Below are 26,682 nucleotides of genomic sequence, written 5' to 3' on the forward strand. Positions count from 1 at the left end.
CCACAGTGAGCAAGGTACAAGGTAAATATAACTAAAATAATGACCAAAAGAAAAAGTTTTAAAAGGGCAAAGGAGTTTTTGTTGGGGTAGGTTGAGGTGTCTGAAGATTGTGAATATCTTGCTATTCTCTCTTTTGGTTTGCTTCCTATCTCCAGCACTACCACCCTCACTCTTGCTCTCTCTGGAAAATTCATGTAAGCCAGAAGGTCTCAAAATTTTCTTTTCCTCTTAGACTCTCAGAAAAACAGCATCAGAGATTGTTACATTTCTATTGTGCCTAATAGACAGGTAATGCCAGAAGGAGGCCATGTAGACAGATTTATGTCTAAAAACCATTCCACCTGAGTCTTCCTGAGGCTGAAACACAATGTAAAGAACAATAGGCCAGGTAAATGTTTGTTTCTTCTGTGGGCCTTGCAATCTACTGACAGGAGATGATTTATCTACATGGACAAAGGGAGTCACTGAGCACCGAGCTTCCAATTCAGTCTTTTCTACTTCATCCAGGTCAATGAGGGCTCTAGATAAATGTACTGAGGTACCAAGTCGGACGTGTTCTGCTAGATGTCTAGGGCTTTTTTTCCTTTCTTTCGGGTCTTCTAAATTATTATCATTTGTTTTTCTGTTAGGAAAAAAAAAGCAGATTGAAACATTTCTTACTGCCAGCAAACAAGCATGATACAATTTACTATTCTCATTACTCACAAATGAATATTGCAATAGCTATTACTCTTCTGTTGGAAAGTAACAGAAAACGGAAAAATTTAACATGCGTGTGAGACAATTTATTGTCCATCTCATCTGAAGACACATTGTTGATACTAATTAAATTGTTTCTCAGAAAGAGAATGTGTTTTGTCATATTACTTTCAGAAGGTAAAAATTGACATTTAATTTTCAAAACTGAGCAGATTATTGAGTTCTGTTGTGATATTGACCTGAGGTGCACGTTCCCCAGGGTGGAGTCAGGTTATCAGATGTCAGTATGTTACATGATTCTATGAACACAGTGAAAAATTAATGAGTGTTTTAAAATGCATACATTCATGAAATGCTGTCTCAAAAGAGCAGGTTTGAGTAAATGGTAAATAAGTGCATGTAAGTATCATGTTCTTCTCAATTGTCTAAATGAATAGTCATGCTAATAATAAAATCTACAGTTTGCATTAAAAAGTTATCTTTTTATATTTTGCACATAGTTATATTTCTTATAGCTCTGGAAAACAGCAACATATATCTTGTCTTGTTCCAGAATATATTTGTTGATATGGAAAAAAATTGAAGACTGAACTTATGAGTAATAAAAATGCATGTTTCATGTCCTGCTGATGGGATGCTTACATGGTCTCATATTATAGAAAATATTGCTGTGAGCAAAGTTAAAATGAGAATTTCTATTGTTAACTTGTAGTCCTTCCACATATAGATTCTTATGTCTGGTTATTACTCTTATGATCAGAAAGTCATAAAATTCGTCATTAATTATTATTGCGTGGCAATGTGGTCAGGGAAGATGAAAAAAGAGATGCACGTGAAAGTGCTATAGTTAAAATGTTTGCGTGCAACGTGCTCATAGGTTAGCTTTTTACTGACCAGGTATATATTGAAAAGACTATGTGAAAATAGTCACTATTAAAGTACTTATTTTCAAGATCTAGATTTTCATACTCCTTACTAGCAATTCCATTTCTACATATGATAACACAAAGTAATGACATGTGCCAAGAGACACAGTTTGCATAAAGGAAACATTACTATCTAGGAAAAGGGCAATAGGCAAAATATAATTAGTTCAAAAGTTACATAGAAACTATTTTTAAATTAAGAAAAATAAGTGACTCTTGATATAAACTTAAATTGCATGTATGTATGTATGTATGTATATGTATATGTATATATGTGTGTGTTTATATGTATAGAGGTATACATATAAATATCTGTGCTTATGTGTATATACATAATTTTTAAGAGCACATGCATTTCATAGTAAAACCAGAGACAGAAAACCAACCTGGTAAAGAATTACAAAAGGCAGCTCTGCCAGCCCTTGTTTCTGTTCCAAGTTTGTAGACTTTTGTATAACTCTACTTCTCATCTTTTTCCTATAATATCATTTAGAAACCATTAGAGGCATTTTCATGTTACTGTTTTATTTTGTAATGCCTACTATTTTTCTCTGTTACTATACAGACTCAAATAAACTATCTCCCCTGATGTAAAAAGAGACTATTTTGATGAGTCCCTCTACCATGAAAATGGATTCCAAGTATCTCACCATTAAATAACAAGCAATGTTTTATGTGAGGCTTTATTATTGAATAAACAGAATTGCAGCTGTCTTTTTCTACATTGTGGGTTCTTCTTTCTTCCATCCTTCTCCACCATTTTTCTTCCATCTTTTCAACCCCCTAACACTAGAGAAGAGATAGAGAAGGATAGAGAGGAAAGGAAAGAGATCTGTGACTAAAGTCAGGGGTCATAAGCAGGTAACATCATCATTAGATGACTTCCTGCTGATTAGGAGCATCAAGTTCCTTCAGGCAAGTTTGATCTTTGCTGTGAGGATATCTAATTTCTTCTTGTTGTGTCTTCTTTGTGAATGGCTTTTTAATAAACCACAACCAACCACAACGAACCTCAACCAAGAAACAACCAACAACCAGCCAATAACTCACCCTCTAAAACGTCCCCAGAATTCCAAATATCACACAATCACAGAAAATACCTAGAGCTGGCAACATCATATCACCTGGCAAATCACAGTCAGTTACTGTGGACAATGAGGAGCAGACAAATATCCCACAACTGGGATTAAGATGAGTACATATTCTTAAACTATTTCTGTGCCTTTTAAAGAAACAAAAATTCCAAAATTGTCACTACACTGATTGACAAAGCATCTATGATGTATTCTGTCAAAAGTTCATTGGCAGAAAATAACAGTGCAGGAAAAATTGTAAAATTTTTCTTTTCTTTCAGCTAGAACAGAGGACATAGGAACATATAGTGAGAACAGGTAAAACTAAGAGTCATGAGTGGAGAACAATTCTACACAAGAGTTACAAACCAAAGGCTCACGGGAGAAACTAGGGAGGGTGCTCAGAGTCTGGGCCATCTGTTTCTTAGTCTTGGATTCTTATTTAAAGAACTGAAATAAACATTCACACAGATTTCCAAAAGTAGCAAGAAAATGATTCAAAGTAAGTGGCCTGCCAAGATGGCTTAGTAGATAAAGGTGCTTGCCATCAACTCCCACAACTCATCATTTGACCTTCATTTGTGCTACAATATTTACTCATGTGTATGTTCATGTGCACGCAGGCACATGCAGACACACACTTGGCATAAACAAGTCAATCAAAAGAATAAGTCTAACGTTTGACAGCAGACCACACGAGTAAAGGTATTTAAGAGGCCCCATTACTGTTTGAAACTTCTTTATATGGAGTTTGAGGAAAGGAATGGTTAGTTACTAAGCAATATAGTTGGTGTGAATCTCTATTCTGACTGAAAGGCTGAGGTTATATAAGCTTTTGTCCAGTACAACTGTCCTTTCCCATAATGCATCTGATTTTGATCATAGTCATATGTGATATGCATATGCATAACATGTTACATAGAGAACTCTCCCCAAATCACACTTGAGGACACATAGTTTTGTCTCATTGTGTCTTCATCAAAAACCAATTCAGGCAGGATTGGCCCTTCTAGGAAGTATTGGAAATAATCTTTGAAGAGAAACTGTCCAAGTTTGATGGTTAACGAGAGAAGCAGAAACTAGTTGGTAATATGCTGTGTGGCTTGTTACTAATGGGCGTGCAGGAATGGGGATTGTGTGCTGAGTGTGTTCAAATAAGAGTCTTGGGCTCCCACATACCTCATCATTATTGACAACTGTGAGTGTAGTCAAGTCAAGTGGGGTTTTAGATTGGTAAGATATTCTTTTCATTTCCCATCCTCAAAGTAGCCAGTCAAGAGTTAACAGGGAAGGGGCAAGACTCCTATCCCCTATGCTTTTTGGTATTTGTTTTTAAGGTTCTTTTTTTTTTTTTAAAGTTTTATTTATTTATTATATGTAAATACACTGTAGCTGTCTTTGTCTTCAGACGCACCAGAAGAGGGCATCAGATCTCATTACGGGTGGCTGTGAGCCACCATGTGGTTGCTGGGATTTGAACTTCTGACCTTTGGAAGAGCAGTCGGGTGCTCTTACCCACTGAGCCATCTCACCAGCCCCTTAAGGTTCTTTTCTTTAATTTTTTTTCTTTTAAGTTCACTATTTGATTTTCCATTTTGGCAATTTCTTATTGTTATTGCTTGTTCCTTTTTGTTGTTGTTTTGGTTAGAGAGGCTCACATTGTATTTACTCTGCTTGATTGATTCAAAATTGGGGATGAGAAAAACACATCACCATAGCAAGAGAAGCCATTGTCCCTGGTGGAGGGTGTGGCCATCTTGAGCAATAATGGTGCCCTATAATCATAGCACTGTTATACTGTTCTACTATAAACATAGTGCTGCTGGGATTGGTAGCACTGAAGGTAAAGTTGGCCAACAGCTCCTACAAGAGCTGGTAGAGAGAAAGATGAGGGGCAAAGCACAAACTATTAGTTATCTATTATTAGGATACTTGGAAGCATTAGCATGCTTGAAACATCTGAATTTCATAACAGAGGAGTTGGAGCCTTTCCTTGAGAAAGAATATGAATCAGAAAAGAAAAGAGAAAAAGGAGACCTGAGACAGGTAAATGGGAGGCATCTGAAAAGAGAAAAACAATGTTGGCATTGTGGTTGGCCATGTAGGCAAAGAATTCCAAGAGAAGAAATAGGCAGTGAGATACTTCAAAGGTAGCCTCACCACAGTAGAGCAAGAGGAAATGCCAGGTTGCAGAGCATCTTAGAGAGTTCAGCTCTCAGTCACATGACCATATGCAATTGCAGGGATGGTGTGGCCTCTACAGGTCAGGTATGTGTAATCTTTTTTTTTTTTTTCCAGTTGGTGCTCTATAGAATAGTCAAAAATTTGTACCAATTATAATCACAATTTAAAATACTCTGTTGGATAGTGGGACTTAGCTTTAGATTAACTTTCTTTTCTTTTTTTTGCAAATGGCAATAAAATTTATGAAATTTAACTTAAAAATAAAAATGCAACTATGGGTTTTCTGTGGAATGATAACTTAGATATGATAGCTGTGTTCAGGCCCAAACTTACCAAGCAAAATAAGAAAACAAAAAGTTTACTGTCAAATAAGAAAATCTATACTTTTAATAAGTACCATGTTGAACTTTAGATTTTCTCTGTCTCCTAACTTTCTGAGGCAACATCACTATTTTTAGAGTAGACTGTGCTGGAATATATCCTATGCTATGGCCTCAGAGCAGACTGGCTGGGAGAGCAAAGCCCACATTGGCTGGGAGAGCAAAGCCCACATTCTCCTAGGAAGCTGTGCCCCCAACCACAGACTAACACTTCAAGGTTGAAATTCCATTTTCAGTACATGCTGAGTTAAATAGCTACAGGCTTTGATTAGCTTTGTGAAGCTACCAAGACTTTGTGCTTCCCAATTTCTGTGATTAATCACATTTAATTTACACATGAAAATAAAGAATTTGCGTGCAAAAATGGTTAAGAATGCACCCTCTTTGTTTTGTTTGTTTGTTTGCTTGTTTGTATACTTGCTTGCTTGTTTTGTGGTGTGTAGGTTGAACAGAAATCACTTGACAAAATAAAGAAGATTGTTGTTCAAACATTTGAACATATAAAGAATTGTGTTTACAGCTATGGCAGTCTCGCCCGTGATAGGTTGATTTACACAGCCTCTGAGTACTTAACAGACCACATCAGATTCCAGAGCATGTCACACACCTAAGTGGTAATATAACAACATAAATGTTGTGCTTACCTTTCTCTGTGTTGGTTTTAAGAAGCTCTTTCAGCCACGGAGTTAGGGGACTTTCTCCAAGTAGACGTTTTACTTTCAAGACGGCGCTATCTCCCCCTGTTGTCCAAGCAGATAAAATCAAACACTCTAGAACCAGGGAGGCACAGTGTTTCTGCTGTCTGCAAGCTGACATGAGGCAGGCTGCAAGCGACAGGAGTTTTGTTCACTCTGGTTTCTTCGTGTTGAAACAGGAAAAGCCTTTTCACCTGGCTGCCTTTGAAGAAGTACTCAGACTGCCATGGCCTCGAAAGGTAAGGGTAAGACTAGGCAGCAACTAAATTTGCCCTCATTTATATTATAAATACAAGTGCATGACTACTGGGGTACAATCAGTGGAAACTGGTCCTTTAAAAGCTTCTATATATTGCTCTTGAATTATTTTACACCAAGGTTTACTTTGTCCTGACTTAAAACACACACACACACACGTTAGTCAAAAAAAAAAAAGAAAGAAAGAAAAGGTTCAGGCGTAAAACATGTTTTCATTGCAGTGAGTGTAAACTTAGCAAAATAACAAGAAATGCTGGAAAGCAAAATTAGAGCAGGAACATTTAGTTTAAGCACAACAATGGAATGAAATTCCACACAAGCATTTAAATATGTTATTTAAACATTTTAATTGCCCAATTGTTGTTCAAAACCATGTGACACACAGCCCAGCAAAGGGCAGAACATCTTAGAGCAGCCTCACCTTGACACACCAAAACTAATTTTTTTGCTTACAAACTTAACATACTTCAGTAATGCATTCAATATAAAAAAAAAAATCAATCAACGTGGTCACAATATACAATCTAAGTAAGGAAATCAATTAAGGTAGATCTTTACTCAAAACACTGCAAGTACTGAAATATCTGCGTTAATTAAGCAGTTTTTCAAAAGACAAGAGATATGGTTTTATCAGGGGGTAATAAATTACAAATGCAGTAAAATATTTCTAAAACTGAAATTATAACCTACTTTATTCAATTATCAAAACAAATCATTATTAATCTCTACACTATCACGAAAAGTTTCAGAATGAAGAAATTTGATTTGCAAATTGAGGGAAGCATTTAAAACTAGTCACACAAGAAAGATGGCTCTACAAATACATACTGTCCCACATGATTTACAGAGATGAGTCTATCCACGCAATGTATGCACACTCCTCCTTGCTTCATAAAACACGGATCTGACATCTATTAAACAAATTAAGTAATCTTTGTGTTTTGCATGCTTATTTAACGTAGGCCAGTCCCTGAGAATCCTTACGAAAGCTTATAAAATGATTATAAAATGTATCAGAGAGAAAAATATTGAATTTTAATGTATGTGTGCATAATGGCCTCTCTATTTGAAGGCAAATAAACACAAACCTTGATAAATACTTCTTGAGCACAGACAGTAGCCTGGTCCAAATGCCTCTCATTTTATAAATTGAGAGCAGCAACAGAGTGGCCTGCAAGGGAAAGAGTTGCGGCGTGTGTAAAATATTTATGGTTAGTTATACATTTTTAAAAGAGTAGATAGAAATTCAAAGCCAGATAGCAATTCAAAGGAGTTTCTTATTCATCTGGTGGTCTGGGTCTTTGAAGAAAATGTGACTGGAAAGCAATATTACAATTAATCTGCTAAAAAGAAGTGATGTTCTGTAATGAAAAAAACTTAATACTAAACCTAGAGACAAACTTCAGGATAAAAAATGAACAGCTCTATGGCCAGCTAAAATATTAAGGCCATGGCTTGGATAGAACATTTATTACAAACTCAAAGTGACAAGAAGGTGTCATTTAAACAGGAAATTTTGTTTGAGCAATTTCCTTATCTTCATTTTTACTTAGAATATGTCTGAGGATATGTTCTTTAAAAACATTTAGTGATATGACCATGACTTACTAATAATATCTAGCCTATGAAACTGAATTATCGGGTAATGTCACCACAGAGACTACAGGGTAACAGGGCATTTTAGAGACAAGTCCAAGACAGTCTGACCTGGAGGTCAGCAGATTCAAAGCAATGTTATCATCTGGAACCTCTTTACTTGGTAAAGATGCATATATTGAAAGACATCCGCTGGCTCTGCTGGTAGGTCAGAAACCTAGTAGCTCAGGTCAGTGATACAGGGCCCACTTCCAGACACTGGGTCATGTACTGTGCTGTGTTAAAGCAGCATAGTTTACTAGATAAACATGGAGTTATTTACTGATCTTTTTGAAAGGAAAGTGTCAGTAAGAGATAATGTACTATTTCAGCAATGTTCATTATTAATTTACCATATATAATTGTGGGATTTTTGCCTGATCACAAAATGTACCAAACATAGGTCCTATGGGTTTTTTTTTAATGAGGATAGCCTCACGTAACTACCACCAAGACCAAGAGAGGGGATGCTTCCAGCAGCTGCAGCTGACAATGTTCCCTTCCTTTCTGGCTAACAATCATGCATCTATCTCCATCCCCACATGAGCTACTTTGGTACATTGTGTTTGTGAACTCATCTTTTCTAGAATCAGATTTTGCCACTAGTTAGGTTTTAGTTTTGGTTTCTGCAAAATGATGGCAGTTGCTATTGGCACTGATGCTGAACAAGGTATATATATGTATATATGTATACACACATATACATGTATATATATGTATATATGTGTGTGTGTGCATGTGCATATGTATGTATGTGTGTGTATATATATATATATATATATATATATATATATACACACACACACACACACACACACACACACACACACATATATAGTGGCCACTATTGCCCCTATGATTTTTTTAATTATTTTTTATTGACATTCCAGCTGTTGCCCATCTCCCAGTCCCCCCTCCCACATTTTTTCATCCCATTCCTTCTTCCTCTTGCCTCTAAGAGGGTGTTCCCTCCCACCACCAGGCCTCCCTCTTCACTGGGGCCTCAAGTCTTTCAAAGATTAGATGCATCTTCTCCCACTGAAGTCAGACCAGGCAGTCCTTTGCTATATATGTGCTGGGGGCTTTGGACCAGTCTGTATATGCTGCCTGATTGGTGTCTCCGTCTCTGGGGGCTCCCTAGGGTCATGGTTAGTTGAGACTGCTGGTCTTCCTATGGGGTCTCGCTTCCTTTCAGCTTCTTCAATCTTTCCCCTAATTCAACCATAGGGGTCCCTGACTTCAGTCCAATGGTTGGGTGTAAACATCTTCTTCTGTCTCAGTCAGATGCTGATAGTGCCTCTCAGAGGACAGCCATGCCAGGCTGCTGTCTGTAAGCACATCATAACATCAGTAATAGCGTCAGGCCTTGGTGCCCCCACCATGAGATCAATATCCTCCCATACCCTACAGCCTCCCTGCCTCTGAGGAGGTCAGTAGTAATCAGGGACACAGGTGAGACTCCTGCCCAAATACCCAAATTTCCCTCTGATTTTAAGATGGTTTTACATAATTTTCCTGGTCTTGGGACACCCCCCACCTTGGAATTCCCTCCCAGGGTCTTTTCCTAAGAATAAGATGTGTTATCCCCTTCCCTTGTGTCTGTCGCTGAGGTCAGGGCAGTTCTGGAGGGATCCTTGTGGGAAGCCAATTGCTGCAGCCTTATAACTTACAAGCTCTATTACAGTGAAGACAAAGGACAAGTTTCTTCGTTTAATCCTCGAGCGAGTACTGTTCAGATAGATCTCAAATGCCATTGACAAATGCAAACTTAGCAGCTCGACATCAATATTAATAGAAACCCAGTCGGTTCCTACCACCTTCGGGGTAAATAAATAAATGAGTCATCTGGCAATTGCCCCTCATTAACACTTCCTGTATTCACAAACTTAACAAGCTTGTCATTACTAGAATCAATTTATTCCTCTGTCCAAAGGGCCATTCATCTGGGGTCTGTGTTCCTTCGTCCCTGTACAGACTATGCTTGGGTTTTCTTAATGATGGGAATTTATTATCTCAGAAAGACTCCCAGTACATTTTTTTAAAACTGTATTTGTGATTTAAAGATGCAGAAAAATACATCAAACAGATAGTTTCATAAATCTAGTACCATTGTAGAAATAAGACTATTTTAATTTGTTACTAAATAGTCATATAGCACCCCACTTTTACAATATTTTCAATAAGAACACTTAATCACATCTTAGACAGCTGTTATGAATTTACCCTTTATGTCCAGAACTAATTCCTTTACCTCGGTCATGTACATGCTACCTAACATTATTTCTACCAGTGATGATTCACATCGGACCACAACTCATAAGATGCTGTTACCATTGAGCAACATACTCCATGACCTTCCCGCGCAGTGAAATCTTCTAGTGATTAATAAATTCTCAGAAATTTTCATACTGTTAAGCAATGTGATGTTTAAGTGTGCTTAGTGTCATAATGAACCCTAGTATGTTTGAAAAGAAAAAGAACTTGGACATTCACTTTGTTGTGAACCAACAGCTAAGCTAAAGCGACACAATGTTGACAAACTGCTGATATGTATAAAACCTTGACACTGTGAGGATGAGAACCAGAAACACTGGTGGTCTGTGGGCAAAAGCATAGTATCTAGTGAAGGAGCTAACACAATGAATAGGGAAACAGTAGAAGAAAGCTATCATTTATATTTTTAGATCAAGATTCTCCTGCTTGGGGCTTATGCATAATCTCAGGGAGATGAATGCACAATAAATAGGAAACTTAGAGGTTTCAATGTGAGATGACTGACATTGAAGCACATCTACTGGCAACAAGAGTGGTACTGGTGGATATTTCTAAGCTAACAAAGTGACCTTCACACAATTCTATAATTATGCTAAGACACTGAAAATTAGTGAGCTTCCTCAAACTTAGCAGTGAGGTTTCCAAGGACACCCTCATGCCATTAGGACAATGGCTTTACCTGGGATCTTATCAAAATGCAACTTTGCAAACCTACCATCCTAATTTCTGAATCGCTAACTGCAGAGAGACCCAACGCCTACTTAATAGGTCTCTCAGGTGGTTCTGATGAAAGCTGAAGTGTACGATTCAAAGTGAGACAAAAAACTTAGATAACGTGTCTTCAAAAAAAATGAATGGCAGCCCCATACTATCCAGAGAAGGGAAGCTATAGCTACAGGTTAGCAAGGGTCTGTTACCATTTAGTTTGCTTTTGTGAGCTATGATTCTTCATCTTCAAAAAAAAAAAAAAAGGTTTTTGTACAATGTATCTGCGGGTCAATTATTTAAGCCAAGTTATTCAGTTATGTCTCTGGGCAACCACAGCATTCTTCTATGTTCCTTCTTCCCTAACTGAGGGCACTGAAGAGTGAAAACGGGGAAAATACACCAAAATGAGAGATGTCAATCAAGGGAAAAACTGACACCTAAATCAAATTAAAAAGAAAAAGAAAAGAAAAAAGAATGAAAAAAAAAGATAAAGAAAGGAAGGAAGGATTACGTAAAATCAAAAGCAACCTAAACTTTAAATATCCAACAAGATATTTATCTTCTCTTGCAGATTCCCAGAACCAAAACCCTAGAAGTCTGCCTGGGTTTCTTCCTCGAGCTACAAACCCAGATCAAAACTCTCAGGAGGCTTCTTCCAGTCCCAGGAAACAGGCAAGGCAGCAGCCGGATGTCTCTCAGCCAAGCAGTTTCCTGCCAACAGCCACTCTCCCTCCTGGTCTAGAGTATTTAAGCCAGGTTTGCATGACTTCCCTTTCTACTAGAGTGTTTTCTTTAAAAGCGAGTCAAACTCAGTTTCTTGTTTTTCAACCAATAATTTAATGGAATACAAAAATGCATAAAAATCATGAAGTTATAAAAGACTGATTTTATTGATTTCTATTATTTAGAAAGACTTAATCCACTTTATTGCCACCTATCCTTATTTACTTGACAGAGTGTCAAGACTAAACAGTCTTGACTTTGTCATGCAACACTTTTATCTGCCTTCTGTTCATGGCTCGAGGTGTGGAGATAGATATTCTCAAGGAATTATCAGACGAAACCACATACAGCTATTAATTAAGCATATTTATTGAATACTTGCTATATTCGAGGCTCATAAGCATAGCATCTATCCCCTGTCACTCAAACATTTTGTAAGTTAATGATCAAACCAAAAAAAAAAGAGTGCTGATTTATAAAGTGCAAAGCAGTATACAAAAGCCAGGAAAACACACATTTCTAAAGGAGAAGGCAGATATGGAGACTTCTGCAAAGAGTTGAGGCTTTTCAACAGATCTCAAAAGTAGTGTGAAAGTCAAAATGAAAGCCAGTTACTGTCTTCTGATGTTTGTGAACCCCCAGGCCAACTCGCTTGATCATTTCACTACTAGGTATAGTTGCTGTTGTAGTCTTAGCAGAATGGACAGCACTTCAAGCCTTGTAATATCTCTGTCATGTGGAAAATAAGTAGCCATTGCCATTCATATATGAATATATTGTTTAGCAGATTATCTCACACAAGATTAAAAAGACTGTTACACTAATATTGGAATGTCAGCACATATGCCACTATACTTGCCTGTCTGGCATTCCTTCAAACATAAAGTCTATCTCTTTTATCAAAATCAAATCTCTGTGTTAATTCCCTTAAGGTACAAGAGATTTCTGTTATGCCTGATAGGGTTTAGGCTGCATGTAGCATATGTTGCTGGGAAAATGTTTATAATTGCAGATGCCTTCTCCAGAAACCCACTGGCAGACAAATGTTCTGTAGAGACTGGCGAGCACAGGAAGCTAGGGAAAGGAGCTGGAAAAGCTAACCTACCATCTTCCATCTGCAAAAAGGATCAGCTGTAATAGCTGACTAGAGTTGATTAACTGCTGCAAGCTGTTTGGGACTGTTGTCAGACAAGATTTTGCCAAATATAAAAGTGATATACCAGCGCCAGAGGGCTGGGGTTTGATGATCACATATGGCCACCACATATTCTTCATCCACCCATGAATGATGACACACCGTGACCAGATGCTTGACACGAGTATGTGTCCTACCGTTCGATAAATAGACTTAAGACCTCGTGAGCTTCTGCTTTAAACACGGTACATTTTCCTAAAACATACCTTTGCTAATACTTTTCAGAAAAATTTCATAAATTGTTAGTATTTGACCTCTAATGGGCATAACTTACTCATTCGCTACTAAAGGAATATGGGCTTACTTTAAGCCTTTATGTACAAAAAGAGGAGGGAGCATTTCTTTTCTGTTGAATGACTTTGTGTTAACTTTTAATTGAAAATATATTGTTTTTCCTCACAAAATATATCCTGATTGTGGTTTTTCCCACCCTCTACTCCTCCAAGTTCCATTCCATTCCCCCTCCCTTCTGTATCCACCCCCTATGTGTTCTCCATTAGAAAACTAACAGTCTTCTAAGGGATTATAATTCAATATGATATGATATGTTATATGATATGATAAAACAAAAACAAACACATAGAAATTTGAAAAAAAAAACCAAACAGAAGAAAAAGAGCCTAAGAGAAGGCGCAAGAAGCAGAGACCCACTCATTTGCACACTCAAAAATCTCATTGAAAACATTAAACTGGAAGCCATATCATATGTACAAAGAAGATAGTGTGTGTGTATGTGTGTGTGTGTGTGTGTATATATATATATATATATATATATATATATGCGTATACATCATATATATATGCGTATACATCATATACATATACATCATATACATATACATCATATACATATACATACCACACACATATATACATTTTATCATATATATATATGATAAAATGTTTTTAAAAGGGGGAAATGGGGAACTTCCTGACAGGACATATTAGACAAGGAACCTCCAAAGATGCCACTGAGTTCATTTTCTCTTGGCCATCTACTGCTGGGCATGCTGCCTGTCTCAAGAATAGTTTGCTTTCACAGTGAGACTCCCTTGGAAGAAACTAGATTTTGATTTGCAAGTGGCTACCAATTGGAGAACACTTCTAGATTAGGGATGGGGACATGTGTCTAATTCTCCTTTGAACTCTAGGGCAGCACCTGGTGCAGGCTCATGCAGGCCCTGAGCATAGTGCTTCAGTCTCTGTGAGTTCCTATGTGTGTTGGACATGGCTCACTTAGGGGCCTTGTCTTCTTGGTGCTGTCCATCTCCTCAGACTCTTACACTCTTTCTGTTTCTTCCTCGATAGGGATCCCTGAGCCCTGAGCAGAGGGATTTGATTGAGACACCCCATTTTGGGGCTAAGTATTCCAAGGCCTCTTACTCTCTGTGTGTCTGGCTGAGGGTCTCTTCTGTATTTGTTCCCACTTGCTGCAGGAGGAACTTCTCTGATGATGGCTGATTAAAGAACTGATCTAAACAAATCGGAATGTCATTATGAATCATTTTATTGCTCTAGTTTTTTTGTGGTTTTTTTATTATTAATTTAAGGACAGTAGTATTTGGTTTTGCCTTAGGTCTCTGGGCTATCGAGTCTCAAGTTCTTATTCACCCAATATGTTGGGTACTTACCTTAAACTCAGAAACTGTAAGCCTGCCCTCAGGGATCCATGGCTAACTTGATACTTCTCAGAGCTGATGACCACATTCTATCTTTCTGAAGTTGCTTTCCCCTTCTTTGCTCACATCTCTCCATTTTCTGCAAGCAAACAGAATTCCTGCCATACAGTCAAAATTTACTCCCCTTAAAGATGCTTTGTCATTATTGTTCATATAATTTTAGAGTATCTCAAGTTATAGATGACTTCCATAAGAAATATTTACCTTTATAAAAAAAAAAAGGACAGAGGCAGGCAGATTTCTGAGTTCGAGGCCAGCCTGGTCTACAGAGTGAGTTCCAGGACAGCCAGAGCTATACAGAGAAACCCTGTCTCGAAAAAACTAAAAAAAAACAAACAAACAAACAAACAAAAAAACCCAACCCCAAAAAAAAAAAAAAAAGGCCACATTGTGTTCTTTCTTCAGTGATAAGACAATAAGAGGAAATGTTCTACCTCACTTCAGGGTATACAAAGAAAATAAACAAAACACAACCTCAAATTTACTGGAGTTGTGGATTGACAATCAATACCATACTTTATCAAAAATTGCCTTGTCTTGAAGATTCCTGCTGACTTTCCATATATGATTAGAGAATACAGTGAAAGCAACTTCAAGATGGGATTTAATGTGAAGTGCTAGAAATGCACTGATCAGCACTTCAGTAAAGGCTGATGGGTTGGCATTCATGGGGCTAGGAGTAGAGAGGATTAAACTACGAATATAAACAAATGAGGCCGCTCTAAAACAAATATTTTATATTTCATTTGCAAAGGTAATATATGAGCTGGTAAGATAGCTTGGGAGCGCCGGTCATCCTCTGTAAGCCTAGCAACATGAGTTCCACCCCCCCNCACACACACACCCCAGAGTCTACATAAAGAACAGAGACAACCCCTAAAATGTGTCCTCTAACTACCACATGGGCACTGTTGTATGCACAGCTCACAAACACACCCAATAATAGCCAATAAATTCCTAAGCAACAATCTGAGTTACATACTTCATTTTTAATTACCTAGGCCAAAGGTTGTGGCCGATATTTGATACCAGAATACTTTCTCTGCTTCAGGTGACTTTCTGTTAGTGTCTGAAAGTTTTCTGTTTTCCTTGGTCTGAGAATTAGAGTAAAAATGAGAACTTTTTATAAAATATCATCGTTCATCTTAAATAGCTATTTATTCCATGAAAGCACGGTGCCACCTGAAGGAGTCAGTGGAAAAACAGGGACTAGAAGAAGTGGAATGCCAGTATTCATCCGGTGACGTCATTTCCTCAGAAAAGATGTGAGGACCTTTTAAAATGTCTTCTCCAGGCTTGATAGACGTGCCAGTGTAGGAGAATCGAGGGAGGGAAGACAAGAGTGGGTAGGTGGGTGGAGGAACACCCTCATAGAAGTAGGTGGAGGGGGGAATGGGATAAGGAGTTTCCAGGAGGGAAACCAGGTAAAAGGATAACACTAGAAATGTAAATAAATTAAAAAATAAATAAATAAGAAATTACATAAAAGTTTTCTCCATTATTGTTCACACAAAATTAAATAATTTGTAGTCTCAGCTCTCTTTTTCATTGTCACACAGCATAAAATCTCTTGCTCTTCTTACTATTGGAGCCTTTGCCTTTGGACTTTCAATAAGAGTTCTGTAAATTATTAGTTGAACAATAACATTTGATGAAGACAGCTCACGCATCCTGTAAACAAGGCACGGTCTCATAGAAGAATTATAGGGTCATGATTTGAGTAATGACTTCTTCCTTACCTACTTTGGTCTTTTGTCTTATACATGGTGGGTGTTCAAAATGTTTTAATGAAAAATGACAGGCTTCCTGTTGCATAGTAAGGGCTGTGATGGAATGGTTTTCACTTCTTTGTCTCATCCTTTGCAGCTGGACCTGATCATCATCCATCAGCAGGTGGAACTTCTTGGGAGTAAGTATATCAGATTCTGCACTTATTAAAACTCCTGAAAAGGCTGCCGTGTTCAGAAGATTCCTTACATCGAACATGTTATAAGCAATGTACAGAATTAGGTCAAATGACTGCTAGACCTATTTTTCAACCAAATCTAAATGTAATAATCTTAAAGAAACTATAAGTATGAAAATAAGTCTTTGATAACAGTGACATTTAAATTTTAATAAATTTAATCTTGAAGTGATAAGCAATAATTAATATCCCACAGATATTAATCACTAAAATTTCTTAACATTCTAATAAGGGAAGTCACAGTTGAGGTCATATTAAAATTTCATCTACACAAATGCTATTGTTTCCTTGCTTCCCAGTTGACTCAACAAAATATGCACACAATTTATCCATAGGAAAGTGTTTAAGGATGATTAATTAAATTTCCAATTACTTGAGTGCTCTTTGTTTATAAGATCTTATATTACTCCAATATATATCAGAAGGAAAGTAGTTGGCCAGCATTACTACTGCGGATGTTAAGAGAAATTGTAGATACAGTAATAAATGGCACTGTGAATTGTCCCAATAACTTGCAGAAAAATAATAGAGTTCGTATCTGAGCAATGAGTCCATCCCTACACATTCTGTCCTATGGTTGAAAGGTGGTGGACCATGTTTGTTCATAGTTCTAGAATAAATTTAGCTGTTCGTTTTGGTCCCAGACTTCGCTTTGATTCCTGAGGCTATGTCATCAAAGTTTAGAACACAGAAACAGATGTGAATGAAGCTGAGACTATCCGCTCAGTAACTCTGCCATGACTCTATGTTCTATTAATACTCCTTGACTTTTGACAAGTGGTGATACCAATCAAAGCATGTCTTCATAAGATGTGTTTCGCGACAGTGATCCTCGGCACTGAGACCTCCAACAAATATGAGATCAAAAACAGCTTGGGACAAAGAATTTACTTTGCGGTGGAAGAAAGCATCTGTTTTAATCGTAATGTGTGTTCCACGCTGCGAGCCTGCACCCTGAGGATCACAGACAACTCGGGTCGAGAGGTGATTACAGTGAACAGGCCCCTAAGGTGTAACAGCTGTTGGTGCCCCTGCTACCTACAAGAGGTTGGTCACTGCCCCTCAGCATCTTTTCTTTTTAAGATTATTCCTTTAAATGGCACTCATCTGGAACTACAAGACAGTAAACCTTACAGTTGTTTGAATTTATATCTTCCTTTTTAGGGTAAGGAAAACATGAAGATTTTGTGAGTCACTGTTTCCATTTGTAACCTGAAACTATGGTAGCTACCATGAGATTAAACGGTAAACACAGCTCATGCATCCTATAAATGAGACAGCCTCCTGGCTTGTGTATTATCCAAATAATTGTAATGGCTACAGTTCTCACCACTATACAAATACATCTTCAACAGTAGCAATGCCAGGAGAGGCCATGACACTTAACCTTGTCCACTGTGTCCTCTTCCCTGTGTGTTATTATACTCAGAATGATACCAAGCATTTGCACATTTAATAAACCCATGGCATGCAACACAGTGACTTTATTTTAAAACATAATTGATTATCATTGTCAGTAGAATTTTAATAACTCTTATTGATGTAGACCTAATTTGATCTGATATCTCTGTAAGCTAGAAGAATGTGGTTTCATCCTCCATTCTGCAAAATACACACACACACACACACACACACACACACACATATATATATATGGAAAATGCTAAATATATCACTGAAAGGAATTTTTATCATTTTCATGACAAAATACAAAATCTCAGAGGAAATAATCACCCTGCATACTAATAAAAAATGTCAGAAGAAAATACTGCTTTGCATCCTAGAAACATGTATGTATAATGGCTTTTATAATACAACAGTTAATAATAACATATATTGTATAGATGTATGTTGATATTCTTCTGTGATTAATGAATTATAACTGTAGAAAATCTGATTTTATTACTATTTTGTCTTACAGCTAGAAATCCAAGCCCCTCCTGGTACTATAGTTGGTTATGTTGCACAGAAGTGGGGCCCCTTTCAGCCCAAATTCACAATTCAAAATGCAAACAAAGAAGATATTTTGAAAATCATTGGTCCCTGCACAACCTGTGGCTGTTTTGGCGATGTGGATTTTGAGGTATGAATGGCAAAGAAAGTTTTGCTTAGGTTCTGAGTTCTTAAAATGCAATTCACTTTACAAGTCATCAAGATCATGATGTATCCCTTAAATACATTTTAATAATCGTATATTAGTATAATACTCTAATAAATCCTATGTCCATGCTTATAATAATAGCCATTACTCCAGAGATTCTAAGTCCACAGTGTTTAGCAAAACTAATGCTATGACAATATATAATCCTTAGGCACTTTGTCATAGATCACTGCAATATTACTAAAAGAAGTATTAACAAATTAAAATAAGAATTATAAAATTAAAATTCTTGGCATATTTTCTAAATACAGTGATATACTACTATATCTCCTTACCTAAAAGAGTAAATCTCTTGTTATTTTCAACTTAAGTTTTTAAGCATAAGGCATATATATATATATATATATATATATATACACACATATATATATGTGTGTGTGTGTGTGAGAGAGAGACAGAGACAGAGAGTTAGAGACAGAGAGAGACAGAGACAGAGAGACAACAGAGAGAGACAGAGAGAGATGGAGAGAGAGAGACAGAGAGGGAGAGAGAGACAATATCTTCATTTTAACATTACATATCTTGTAGTTGTTAAGAGTCACGGTAGCTCTATGTTTGATGAACTTGATTCATAGGGAGTTAAAGCACATGTGGGACAGAGAGAATATGCATATTATCTTTGCCCTTTTCTGTTGACCTGCTTGTATGGACATTTAACCCCATTTGGGTCTCATTTCAGAAGCATACTCCACTAGAGTGTCACTATATAAAGCTATGTGTGTAAGATGTGCTAAGTTTGTTTCATAAAATAATGTACTCATAGGTCTAGGGAACTGAATATTAACATGAACCATTGCAAATTTAGCCTGTAACAGCATATGCTCTTGCAACAGATTATCCTGAGTGTACATCAAAGGCAAGGAGAATTTACATTCAAAGCATCCATTTTCATTATTCAAACATATCCCACCTATGTCTGTTTCCAAAACTTCTGAAGGAGTCTCTAGACACCAAGAATACAGACTCTGTCCTAATCCCAGTATTCTGAAAGGCTGTCACACAGTTTCTTAATACTATGGTTGAGTAGATTTTAGCATTAGGGTTTAGTATTCATGCTATAACTATGTCCTAAGAAACTTTCCCTATTTTTTATTTTATATCACCATACAGAAAGTGAAGATTCATATTTAATAACTGTCAGAATGATAAACAGGATAAAGAAATAAATTATTGGTTTGGAGTGATGGCTCAGTGGGTAAGAGCACTGACTGCTCTTTCGAAGATTCTGAGTTCAAATCTCTGCAACGACATGGTGGCTTACAACCACCTGTAATGAGATCTGACGTCCTCTTCTGGTGTGTCTGAAGACAGCTACAGTGATCTTAGATATAATAATAAATAAATCTTTGGGCCTGATCGAGAGGGGCCGACCAGAGTAAGTGGGGTTGACCAGAGCGAGCAGAGGTCCTAATTCAATTCTCAACAACCACATGAAGGTTCACAACCATCTGTACAGCTACAGTATACTCATATATATGAAAAATAAATAGATAAATAAATCTTTAAAAAAGAGAAAAAATAAAGAAATTGTTGATAAGTCAGGTGTCGTTCTCCCATTTAATGGTAGACTTCAGTCTTTATACACTAGCTCAAAGTGACTTATAGTACGTAGGACTGGTTAGAAGAGAGTGAATTAACAAAGGTTTGAGTATAAGATAAAAATGTGGTTTGACAATGTATTTTTTAATCGTTTTAATGATTACATAATTGATAAATTTTTAAAGTTTATTAACTATACCTAGAAATAATTCGTTCAAATAATTTTAAATATCTGTGCACATGTAAGCATATGCACACACACACACACAGTATATGTATTTTCCATACATATTTTATAATAGCAAACTCTGGCTTAAAATCTGAATATAGGCAAAGACATTACCTTCCTTCGTGCTTAGCTATAAAACTAAGAGATGCATGTGCTGCCATCTTGTGGCTGTCTGGCCTTAATAATTTACTCCATCTGCATAGAAAATGAAAATGAAAACAAATTATAATGATCCAGAAACTGTGGTAGCCTGAAGTTCTCGACTACTGTGGAGGTAAATATCCACACGCAGGAGCAAACAACATAGGGTTGCTATTTAGTGGTGGTGAATAATAAAGCAGTTCAAAGTTATCATGAGAAAAACATACCAAAAAATGTCAACCATCTTTTTTTTAATCTGCATATCATGCTTATCTATTATTATCATTATCATTATTAATTTTGCAAAGGTCAAAACTGTTGATGAAAAGGTTACAATTGGGAAGATCTCCAAGTACTGGTCGGGATTTGTCAATGACGTGTTCACAAACGCTGACAACTTTGGGATCCATGTTCCAGCAGATCTCGACGTGACACTCAAAGCAGCAATGATTGGTGCTTGCTTTCTCTTTGTAAGTTTGGTCTAAGCTGCATGGGTGAGTTTTGCCCTTACAAGCCAGACTGTATAGAGCAGATCCTCCTCCACAGCTTGACCTGCAGAGGCTGCTTTACACACAGAGGCATTTTAAAATATGATCATCCTCCTTTGGAAATCAGAATATAGAGGTTTATGTTTTATTCATGCTGGGAACATGGGAGTCAAGGAACATCTTTGCCAAAATGATTGACTCACTCCTGTCTAAGGTCTCCCCCCGCCCCATCATGAATGTTTTGAACTCACAAAATCCTGTGTTTGGTTTGGTTTGGTTTTGTTTTGTCAAGCAAACCAAAACATTTCTCTTCATCCTGTCCAAGATTTCAGACCTCAAGCCTAACAATTACTTTAAACTATGCTGCTGTTGAATAAAGTCAGCTCCATTATTGTGTCTACTTAGTAAAAAAGAAAATTAACTGAAACTAATGCCATAGTTTAATCTTTGATGGTCACAGAAAGCTAAACATAAACACCAAATATTTATTCTATTTCTCATTCTCTCATTCATAATAATTCATCACTTCCTGCTTGCCTTTCCCATTTTTGGTCATCCCACACTTCAGTATTAACCTTTCAACACAAACACATACACAATTTACACATATACACACATTCACACATGCACACACACATATTCACACACAGAGAATAAGCACATACACATACACAAACACAAAGACAAGCACATATAGAGGCATACACTTATGCACATACATAGAAAAACACAATCTCACACAAACACACATTCACATACCCTGTCTCTTGGGTGTTGTTTTTCACTTAATTTTCATAATAAAATTTTCATCTGTCATCTTCTCTACTGACCTACTTTGCCAACAAGTTGCTGCCAAAATGGTATTGGTAAACACTAGCTGTTTTCTGGATCTTAAACCTTTGTGATTTTTCTGTTCATTTATTTTTAGAAACCTTCTAAATATGTGTGTCTTAACAAGGGTGTTTCCCCATCCTTGCCTCATTCTTTTAGAGATTAGTATGATTTGGAAGGTTGATTAGATTTCACTCAGTATATCATATATCATACAATCTCTGCAGGGCATTCAAGCCTATAGGTTCTCAGCTCTTACCAAGCCAGTGCCTGAACATGGCGTTGAAAAAGTTCTCTGTGCTCAATAAACTCAAATGAAGACTGATCTAGATAGTTCCCCAGTTCTATGAGTGGGTAGCTTTTAAACTCTAGCAACTAAGAGATTGATATACTTAACTGACAATAGAAACAACTCCCACCAATTTTGTCAAACCATAACTTTCTAAAACCTTTGCAATTTTCCCAGTATATGTTTTGAGGCCACTTCTCAAATGTATCTCTAAGGTAAATTACAAGCATTTTGAAGGTGATGACTTTTATAACATCTTCCTCTGCCTTACGTTTACAATTGAATTTTACAGATTGATCACCCTAAAATTTTGATTGGTGCTATTAGGATTACTTATGTTTACATTGATTACATATTTAAAATTCAACATGTGAGAATCATGAAACTTAAAACATTATAGTTTTTATTCTTCCAATAAATCATGCATTGCTGAAACACGACTGGGAACATCGTAGCTTCACATGCTCAAAGCTGGCATACCAAGCTCTTGATCCGAATTGTTGCCTCTTTTATAAATGTATTCATTCTCAGTTTATTTATTTCTAGGATTTTATGTTCTTTGAACATTCACTTGCTGGATTATAACAAGCTCGATGACGAAAACAATAAAATATGCAAAACACATTTCGGTAAGGAAAAGGCAAGTTTAAATGACCTTCTTCCTTTGAAGCTGTCTATGTTTGACACGATCTAATTCTTTTTCATTTTCTTCTAGATGTCCCTTGGGCTCTGAGTTTTATTTCAGGATGGTCTGAGTATTTGATTTTTGTATAACTAAATGTTAATTATTATATTTATTAAAACACTGTTTAATGAGACAATTACCTGGTTGTGAATGCATGGTAGCTAAATACGCAATTACTAGAGTGAGTCCAAGGTTACTGTGAGAGATTACCATTCTCTCTTTATTCTTTTGAAGTCACTGCAATGGGAAGCATGAAAGATGAGAGCTAAGGCTTGCAGCATCACTGATGGGAATTCAGTGTTTAGAGAACACTTTGAAGTGTTGCTGGTACTACGGGCGGTTACTAATCAAAAGACTTGAATTTCTAAAATATCTTTTCAAAAGTAGCTCCTTTTGACTTTCTTAATTTTATTTCTTTTCTTTTTAAATTCTCATGTATTCTTAACGAATTAAAGAACAAGCCTTATTTTATAACACACTTTTCATATTCTCTGAGAGACAATCTGATATTTCTGAGATGATTTTAATTTTCTTGTTGTAGTAAATATATTTTACTTATATTGGAAAAGTTGGAGACTAAGTAAATAATAAGTGTAAGGATCGCAAGGAAGATGGATAGCTTCCATTTGTTCAAGTAGCAGAGTCACAGTTATGTTCCATAAGGCAATTAACTAAGCACCAAGCAGATTCATGCCAGAAATTTAACTAGCCATACAGATAGACTCTAAATTAGTGAGAGCCGTCTTCTCTACCAGGATTTTATCTGACTACTATGAAGTCTCTGCCAGTTACGGGATCTGAGACATCAAAATGACAAATGGAAAACAAACGAAAGCAAAAGAGTCAGACCTGAGTCCCTGAAGCAGTGCAGAAGTAAGAACACACAGTAGATGGAACCAGTTCAGAATTAATACCATGCTGGCGAGCATTCCTGATTCCCACACCCTGCTTTTCCATATGCCTCCAAAGCTCTGCAGTCAGGCTCCTCCTCCTGAATATTCCTAAACAGGGCTGAACTGGGGAATCAAAGTTCAAATACACAAACCTATGGAGGACATTCTCACCCAAACCACCACTTGAGTTCAAGGCCACACTGACTGAGCTACAAAATCAAGTCCCATCTCAATCTCACCGCCACCCCCAATGAAATTTCTTAATTGTACTGAAGCTAGTGTTCAGTAGCTCATCTTTAGTAATCTTATTAATGATATCCCACATTGTTATGCTAATATTCATACTTTTGCAAAAATCAGTCTTTGATTGATTAAATACGTTTAAAGCTGGTTTTAATTGTTACCCACAGAAATGATAAGGTTTCAATCAGATCTCTCCCAGAAGGGCTAGAGTTTTGTATATCCAGACCCAGGAAGGAAAGTAATTCAGTATAAATAAACAAAGCTGTTCATTTAAACATAGAGGAAAAGAGCTCAGCAAGAGATAAGAGCATTTACAAAATAGAATTCTTGCCAATTGAAAAAGGAAAGCACAAAGTTTGCGAGTCAAACATGCTTGGCAAGTCTGATAAACACAGGACGACTGTGGCTGGACTGTAATCATCAAGTGGAGGGACAATGCCAATAGGTTCTAACAGAGTATTCTTTGTAACCCATAAAACCTTGAAACGAATATCTAAAACCTTCCTTTGATCCACCAGTGTTTCTCTATGAAGAAGTGCTAACTGGTGCACTGACATGTGCCAATAATCTTCGTACTCGGGAAACAGGAGAACCTGAAGTTTGGAGCAAATGTATGACAGAAAACTCAAGACAAGCTGTATCAATCATCCAATCAGTACCATAATCATCAAAATAGAGAGGGAGATGCAATCACATTGTTGAGGGTAGTGGTCTAGTGAACACAGTACTCCTGCAGTACTCCCTTAGCACATGCAAGGATCTGGATTATGATCACTAGTACAGAAGATTGAAAATAAAGTTAAACAGAGTAATGAGAATATTTGCTAGACAATCTGAAAAGCTGGGTGACAGCTGCAACCAAGAGCTCACTAAAATTCTGACTCCCTTGAGCCTTGGTACACATGTAGATTTTTACATTGGTAACTTTTACTACCCAATTAACAAACTGAATGTTTTCATAATCTGAACAAATTACTACTTTTATGTACTTAATGTGCATTGGCATTTTTCCTATATGTATATTGTGTACCGCTTGAGTGCCTGGTTCCCATGAAGGTCAGAGAGAGAATCGGATTCCCTGGAATTGGAGCTATGTACTGTTGTGTGTTGCCATGTGAGTGCTTGGAGTTGAATTCAGTCAGGTCTTGAGGAAGAGCAGCTAGTGCTCTTAACCTCTGAGACATCTCTCCCATCCATCAACATTTCTATTTCAAAAGTCCTGACATTGTGTTTCAGTTAAAATTAGAGAGGATTGAATTATTGTTTATAATATTTTGACTTTGCAAGTTACATGTTTTCTTTTTTCTTTCCATAAAATTTAACTTTTTGTCTTGTTTTGTGAGTCTTTCTTTTGTTTTATTTTTTGTTTGTTTGTTTGTTTGTTTTTAGGGATCCATAGGGAAGGACAAAGGCCAACTTTGGGATGTTTCTTATGAGCTGTCCAGTTTGTTTGTTTGTTTGATGCAGGGTCTCTCACTGGCCTGGAGCACACAAATTAGAATAAGCTTGTGGTCCAGGATGCTCTAAGTACCCAACTCTCTCTGCTTCATCAGCAATGGCACTTCAATTGCCTTCCACTCTGCACAACTTTCAGTCTTTTTATTTGTTTGTTTGTTTGTTTGTTTGTTTATATGGAGTGCTAGGAATTGGATTCAGGTCTTCATGTTTGCACAACAGCCAAAAATTGTCAGCCCCTAAAATTTTATTTTTATCTTTTTTTATTACATCTGAAATTTTTATTAAATTTCTATTTTTAGAATTTTGTACATTGATTACTCTCCAGGATTATCCTCACTTGCCTCCCTATTCATCTCATCCCCTTCCCACAAGCCCCTTTGCCATATTCATGTGGTTGTTGTTTGTTTTGAGGCATGATGTGTTGATGACCAGGATCCTCTTTACAACTGTTTGGAGCTGTGTATTAGAGCCTGTAGTGGTTACCTGTAGTTATACAACTAATGGCAGTTACTCTCCATTTCCCAGAATCTATCAGTGGACACTAGTTCAGTAGAGTGAGCGGAGACCCTGAGGGCCTCTGCTCACTCATGATTGACTGTTGTCAGCTCCATATTTGTACAGATAGAATATAAACAAGCGCAGATTGAGTTCAGTATTCAAATGGCTCTCTCACCCTGCACTTTCTAGTCCTTCTTCAGAACTATCTTCCAGCTCTTACACTATTTCCATATGTTCCTCAACAATGTTTCTTGAGCATTTGTAGAGGTGACATAGATGTCTTGTTTATGGCTAAAAGGCAGTTTGACACTGTGACCATCTTCTAAACATTAGTAGGTTATTCTCTGGGTATGAATTTTTTTTTTTTTACTAGGATTTGCAGTACCAAATATAGAACTCCTCCAGTGGACTCCAATCAGAGAGCAGTTTTTTTCCACCATAATTGCCATGTCACTATTGCAAATTAGGCACAAGTTTCCTCGCAGACAGGTGCTGTAGTTTGTAGAGTTTACAACTACTGGTTCCTTTTCTCCCCAAGCAGCCTTCATGGTACCTTCTAGAACTATGAAGCATAACTAACATGGAGAAATCACCCATCTTATTTTCTCTGTGTCTTTATTTCTTTGATTACTCATTCATCTTTTTATAGTATCTTATTTAATCTCCAAAAGCTTGTGTGTGTGTGCTTTTAAGAATATGTTGCTATTGATTTTAATTGCATTCCATTGTGACTAGATAGGACACAAGGAGTTATTTCAATTTTTCTCCACTTGTTGACATTTATGCTGTGTCCAAATATTTGGGCTATTTTAGGGAAATTTCCATGTACTAC

General features: G+C 36.9%; 1 protein-coding gene and 1 long non-coding RNA gene across 6 annotated transcripts in view; one reads left to right on the forward strand and one right to left on the reverse strand.

Moving 5' to 3' along the window:
• LOC115031921 overlaps nucleotides 1–21,604 on the reverse strand; it is a 32,948-nt gene extending 11,344 nt beyond the window's left edge. For 2 of the 5 annotated variants that reach the window (XR_003837561.1, XR_003837558.1), the window contains exons 1-4: nucleotides 16,169–18,793; nucleotides 14,382–14,527; nucleotides 7,304–7,386; nucleotides 5,907–6,002 (exon numbers count right to left, since the gene is read on the reverse strand). This is a non-coding gene — a long non-coding RNA (uncharacterized LOC115031921). Of the gene's footprint in view, nucleotides 1–542; nucleotides 623–5,906; nucleotides 6,003–7,303; nucleotides 7,387–14,381; nucleotides 14,528–16,168; nucleotides 18,794–20,438 lie in introns of those variants that run through there. The other 3 variants (XR_003837559.1, XR_003837562.1, XR_003837560.1) reach the window with 3 other exon arrangements.
• On the forward strand, nucleotides 4–22,877 carry Plscr5 (phospholipid scramblase family member 5). Its single transcript, XM_021172865.2, has 9 exons — nucleotides 4–21; nucleotides 6,137–6,196; nucleotides 11,404–11,588; nucleotides 16,296–16,338; nucleotides 17,222–17,442; nucleotides 18,317–18,478; nucleotides 20,774–20,935; nucleotides 22,620–22,702; nucleotides 22,789–22,877. The coding sequence occupies exons 2-8, from the start codon at nucleotides 6,184–6,186 to the stop codon at nucleotides 22,656–22,658; spliced, it is 825 nt and encodes a 274-aa protein (XP_021028524.1). The 5' UTR covers nucleotides 4–21; nucleotides 6,137–6,183; the 3' UTR covers nucleotides 22,659–22,702; nucleotides 22,789–22,877.
• Nucleotides 22,878–26,682: the final 3,805 nt, after the last annotated feature.

The sequence above is a fragment of the Mus caroli genome, chromosome 9, assembly GCF_900094665.2.
Source record: "Mus caroli chromosome 9, CAROLI_EIJ_v1.1, whole genome shotgun sequence".
Classification (NCBI taxonomy): domain Eukaryota; kingdom Metazoa; phylum Chordata; class Mammalia; order Rodentia; family Muridae; genus Mus; species Mus caroli.